This window comes from Aegilops tauschii, chromosome 5, assembly GCF_002575655.3.
Source record: "Aegilops tauschii subsp. strangulata cultivar AL8/78 chromosome 5, Aet v6.0, whole genome shotgun sequence".
In the NCBI taxonomy this organism is placed as follows: Eukaryota; Viridiplantae; Streptophyta; class Magnoliopsida; order Poales; family Poaceae; genus Aegilops; species Aegilops tauschii.
In genome coordinates this window covers 573,657,405-573,663,473 of record NC_053039.3, presented here as the reverse complement: position 1 = coordinate 573,663,473, position 6,069 = coordinate 573,657,405, and the positions used below count along the sequence as shown (strand labels likewise).

The following is a 6,069-nucleotide window of genomic DNA, read 5'->3' as shown; positions in this document are numbered from 1 at the left end:
TATTCATTAAACTTATATGAAGAATAAGTTCAATTATTACACAGGACCTGTTTAAACCGAGCACTGAAAAGTTCACAGCAATTGTACATTTTCAATGATGAATACCGGAGTTTTTAATCAATTCAATTATTACATTTTTAGATTCTTAGTTTACCGTCTGTATGGGACCCGGTACCCGGCACCTGGAGGGGGGAAACGGGCGCGTCGGGTCTACACGGAGGGGATCTTGCCGTGGGTCTGGCCCGGATGTTGCTCCAAAGTGTTCCTATGGACTGACCTACCACAACCGGGTGGATAGGTCCACTGCTCAAAGCCCGTCCGTGCAAAGTCAAAGGGCTAGATCCCGTGGTCAAACGCTACAGGGTTAGGCGGGACGGGGGCCCTGGGGGGTAGCAATGCCACCCGAGCGTCGCACCGGGCCCTCATACATGCGGGGTGGTGTGGTGGCATGTCCCAAGAGGCGGCACGCATCTCCGGGGTGTGCCCCCCCTCACGAACGGCGCCGCCGCCGGCACCTGGAGGGAGAAACGGACGCGTCGGGTCTACACGGAGGGGATCTTGCCGTGGGTCTGGCCCGGATGTTGCTCCAAAGTGTTCTTATGGACTGACCTACCACAACCGGGTGGATAGGTCCACTGCTCAAAGCCCGTCCGTGCAAAGTCAAAGGGCTAGATCCCGTGGTCAAACGCTACAGGGTTAGGCGGGACGGGGGCCCTGGGGGGTAGCAATGCCACCCGAGCGTCGCACCGGGCCCTCATACATGCGGGGTGGTGTGGTGGCATGTCCCAAGAGGCGGCACGCGTCTCCGGGGTGTGCCCCCCCTCACGGACGGCGGCGCCGCCGGCACCTGGAGGGGGAAACGGACGCGTCGGGTCTACATGGAGGGGATCTTGCCGTGGGTCTGGCCCGGATGTTGCTCCAAAGTGTTCTTATGGACTGACCTACCACAACCGGGTGGATAGGTCCACTGCTCAAAGCCCGTCCGTGCAAAGTTAAAGGGCTAGATCCCGTGGTCAAACGCTACAGGGTTAGGCGGGACGGGGGCCCTGGGGGGTAGCAATGCCACCCGAGCGTCGCACCGGGCCCTCATACATGCGGGGTGGTGTGGTGGCATGTCCCAAGAGGCGGCACGCGTCTCCGGGGTGTGCCCCCCCTCACGGACGGCGCCGCCGCCGGCGCCTGGAGGGGGGAAACGGGCGCGTCGGGTCTACACGGAGGGGATCTTGCCGTGGGTCTGGCCCGGATGTTGCTCCAAAGTGTTCTTATGGACTGACCTAACACAACTGGGTGGATAGGTCCACTGCTCAAAGCCCGTTCGTGCAAAGTCAAAGGGCTAGATCCCGTGGTCAAACGCTACAGGGTTAGGCGGGACGGGGGCCCTGGGGGGTAGCAATGCCACCCGAGCGTCGCACCGGGCCCTCATACATGCGGGGTGGTGTGGTGGCATGTCCCAAGTGGCGGCACGCGTCTCCGGGGTGTGCCCCCCCCTCACGGACGGCGGCGCCGCCGGCACCTGGAGGGGGAAACGGACGCGTCGGGTCTACACGGAGGGGATCTTGCCGTGGGTCTGGCCCGGATGTTGCTCCAAAGTGTTCCTATGGGCTGACCTACCACAACCGGGTGGATAGGTCCACTGCTCAAAGCCCGTCCGTGCAAAGACAAAGGGCTAGATCCCGTGGTCAAACGCTACAGGGTTAGGCGGGACGGGGGCCCTAGGGGGTAGCAATGCCACCCGAGCGTCGCACCGGGCCCTCATACATGCGGGGTGGTGTGGTGGCATGTCCGAAGAGGCGGCACACGTCTCCGGGGTGTGCCCCCATCCAAGTGACGGCGGCACTGCCTTGCGTGCAGGGGGGCACACCGCGGAGCCCCAAGACGGGCGTCTACGCATGCCTGAACACTTTCACATATGCATCGGGACCCGTGCGATGTTTCGGTGACATAGCTACACCCCGAATCCCCCCACCAACTAGAATTCCCTCCGTGTCGACCGTTTCCCCCCTCCGTGACACGGCGATGATAGCGACGTTCGTAACGGGGGGCAATCGATATACAATCAGGGTATGTTTTTTTAGATAAGGCATAATTATCTTATGCAAAAACAAAAACTAAAATAAAGTAAAAATGAGAAAATAAAGTAAAAATAAAAAAATTGTATGCCGACGGCGAGGCCGTCGGCATACCTGTGCACACACGGAGGTGCAGTCCCACAGATCGATGATGTGGCATGGTGAACGGATCGATGACGTGGCAGAGGGGCCTATGCCGATGGCTATACCGTAGGCATATATTTGCCATAGGTAGTATAAAGCGAAATTTAAAATAAAACTAAAAAAATGTATGCCGACGGCTAGGCCGTCGGCATATCTGTGCACACACGGAGGTGCAGTCCCACGGATCGATGACGTGGCATAGCACACGGATCGATGACGTGGCAGAGGGGTATGGGCCAGGTCTATGCCGACGGCATAGCCGTCGACATAGGGCTGGCACGGGTATGCCGACGGCCGCCGTTACCACCCGTCGGCGTAGGCTCAACGTCGTCAAACGGTCAGCGCTGACGGCAAGGGCTATGCCGACAGCCGCTCCTATGCCGACGGGGCCCGTAGGCGTACCTCGAGCGGTCCCGACGGCCTCGTATATGCCGACGGCCCCGACGGCATATATGTATTTATGCCGACGGCTTTTCTACGCCTACGGCCTGCCCTTGGCCGTCGACATAGCGGCATTTATGCCGACGGGTGCCGTCGGCATAGATTTGGCCGTCGGCAAACGAAGTTTTTCTGGTAGTGAAAATGCTTGGATGTATCGTTGAACTTAATTGGTTACTGGATAGGTCAATGTATTCTAAAAAACTAATATTCCCAAAGCTTCTTGGCATAGAGCCTGAGAATTTGTTTGCTTGGAGAAACAATTGTTCTAGACGCTAGAGCATACCAATTTGTATCGGGATACCAATTTGTATCGGGATAGGACCTGACATGTCATTGTTGGAGAGATCAAGCCACACGAGATTTTCTAAATTAGCGATGGACACTGGGACTGTCTCAGTGAGTAGGTTGTCACTAAGATCTAGCCGTACAAGGCTTCTTATATTTGAAATTGTAACTGGAAGTCCACCTATTAACTGGTTTTTGCTTGCAATGAAAGTAACAAGCTTTGAACTAAGGTTTCCTACAAGACTTGGGAGGATGCCAGTGAAAGAATTAGCTTCTACTGTACGAACCTGGAGTTTTTTGCACTGGGAAAGCGTTGACAAGAAGTCTAGATTCTCCTCCAAATTGTTACTGACAAAATAAGCTTGTTCAAAGCTGCATTTTCCCCAAGTGTTATTGGTACTTGACCAGAAAGTTGACTATTTGCCAAAATTAGAACGAACAATTTTGATAAATTTCCAAAGGAATCTGGAATTTCTCCAATCAATTGATTGGATCCAAGAGACAGAAATAAGAGTTCCCGCATGAGACCTAATTCTTGTGGAATCTCCCCTGTCAAATTTCTGTCGCTGAGATCTAGATATGTAAGACTGGTAAGATTGCTAAGAGCAGTTGGGATAGGACCAACAATGTTATTATAACCTAAGAGAAGAATCTGGAAGTGGGATAATTTGGATAGCCCTGTTGGCACAATGCCCTCAAAATAATTTTCACCCAAATCAATCATCTCCAGGTACTCGCATGATGCAAGCTTCGATGGAAACCAGCCAAACAATTTGTTATCAGATAACGAAATAAATTCCAACCTGGACTTGTTTGTACATGGATTCTGGTACTAAGCCCGAGAGTTGACTAACCTCGAGGTTCAAGACCTCAAGCATGGATAGGTGTGCAACGGCTTCTGGCATAGGACCTGACAAGCTATTATTTCCAAAATTGATGTATGTCAAGGAAGGCGTGTTATCCAAAAAATATGAGGCAAATATGCCAGTGGTATACAAGTTGCATAGGATGACCAATTTGGTGCCTCAAGTTATAAAATACATGAAAGTAGTGCCTAAACTTGTCTTTTGGTGCATATAAGGTGCAAATTTCATCTGTAGCTGTATACGCGCCAGCATGACGTGTCAATGTGGCGGCTGGCCCACCAATAATACTACACGCACGGACATGTGACGGGCATTTTACAGATTGATTAATGCTAATTGGCCTCTCCCCCCTGATTTTCAGGGGGATGGGCCCCTGTCTCTCCCTAATCCCAATTAGAAGACGCCACCTGTGCTGGTCCGTGAAGTATGTAAAAACTTCTCCGTGTGTCTAGCATCTCTTGCTGGTCCACGGTCAGTGACTAGAGCTTCGCATTTTCCAAAAAAACACCCTGAATAATCATTGGATCCCATCTATCAGTAGAGTGAACACTTAAATTAAGACAAAAGGCTAGGCTCTAGGATCGAACCCACGACCACGCAAAACCCAACATATGGATCTAGCCACTGCACGGAAAAGATCGCTGGGCATGCGCATTTCACGGGATCGAACAAATTCACAAGGGGCTCATTTTGGGCGGAGTTCTGAGGCAGAACAGAGGAATTGTACGGTTGGACAGAATGAAATATTCAATCATGTGGTCGTCCATGACATTAAAGAAGAACAACAAGTGCGGTGCAAATAAAATATTATGTTAACTACTGTTCATTACTACTTGCTCTTCGCGCGTTTTCTCTAGGCCATCCCGCTCTCCTTTCCTTCTTTTCCCGTTCCAAAGTTTTTCACTGTTCATTATAAAAAAGGCTTTCGCCCCGCTTTATATATAAAGCAATAACCATCAACAAGTCGATACAAACACACGCCACCCCAACACACGCACACACTCAAGGCTAGATACATAGGCGCTGAGCGCAGCTACACCACCCCTATCGCTACAAGAGCTACCAGGGTCCTCAACCGTGAACACCACCGCGAAGAGAAAAAGCCGCATACGACGAACCGTGAGCTCCAAGGCGGCGCCTTCAGGAAGGTCACGGCACCAGAGCTCCGCCACCGCCCGATCCGCGGATTAGGGTTTCCCCTGGAGCAACACGATGGACAATGAGGACCGCGACGGCGCCTTCAAGAAGGGAATGAACTCGCCGCCGGCGGCCTACCCGAAGACAAAACAGGTTTTCACCCCGGCCAACACTCACCGCCCCTAGCAAGGTACGAACATCGCACCACCGCCACCGATCGATGCACCCCAGCCACCATGCTGCCCACACGGCCATGGCCACCGGGCAGCACCTGAGCCACGGGCTCCGCTCACGAGCACCGTGCTCCCACCTCCAAAGCCGCCGCTCCGGAATCCAAGACCACCCCAACCCCTTCAACCGGAGCCACCGACACCGCAGTCGAAAAAAGCACACCCTTTTGGCAAAGAACGGGACCCAACCGGCTGGAGCAGGGCAGGGGAAGCCATCGGAGGCTGCCGGCCGCGCCGCAGCCACCACGCCATTTCACGAACCAGGGCCAGGTCTCCGTCGCCACTCCCGGCAACAGCAAGACCCAGAGGCACCCCTGCGAACTCCCCGGAGCGCCCCTGCCACCATGGCCAGCCACAGACGAAGTCGAGCCGCCTTGCTCCACTTGCCGAGCACACCTCCATCCGCAGCTCCGAGCACCCCAAGAATCAGGGGAAGGAGGTCGAACCGCCGCTACTGCGCCGCCATCCCAACCAGCCGGAGTGGCCTCGGTCGGGGCAGCCGCCCGCAGCCCAAGCCGCCCGCGCCGTGCCGAGGCCAGATCTGGCAGAGCCGTCGTGCCGCCATCGCGTCCGCCGTCCCTGACCTCCAGCACACGCACAACCACCCACCTCCACCAGCCCGAAAGGTCATGGCAGAGGTGGCCACCCGCTGGCCGTGCCGCCCTCGGCCCGTGCCACCGCAGGGCCAGATCCAGCCGACGCAGCCGCATCAGACCCCGTGCGCGCCCCGCCACCACGCAGCTCACCGCGCCCGCAGCAGATCCCCGCGCTGTCGCCCGTAGAGCCGCCGCCACGTCCCGCGTTCTGCGGCGCCCCGGCTCGACAGCGCCGGCCCGCGCCAGCCCCTGCCTCGCGAGAGGGTGAGAAGACCCCGCCGCCGCCGCCGCCGCCGCCGGC

The 6,069-nt window shown here is 55.6% G+C and overlaps 1 protein-coding gene across 1 annotated transcript; it reads right to left on the bottom strand.

Moving 5' to 3' along the window:
* Positions 1-3,264: 3,264 nt before the first annotated feature.
* On the bottom strand, positions 3,265-5,459 carry LOC141020613 (uncharacterized). The gene is made up of 4 exons (XM_073499015.1): positions 5,336-5,459; positions 5,148-5,293; positions 3,794-3,849; positions 3,265-3,687 (listed from the first exon to the last, which is right to left on the bottom strand). The coding sequence occupies exons 1-4, from the start codon at positions 5,422-5,424 to the stop codon at positions 3,265-3,267; spliced, it is 714 nt and encodes a 237-aa protein (XP_073355116.1). The 5' UTR covers positions 5,425-5,459.
* Positions 5,460-6,069: the final 610 nt, after the last annotated feature.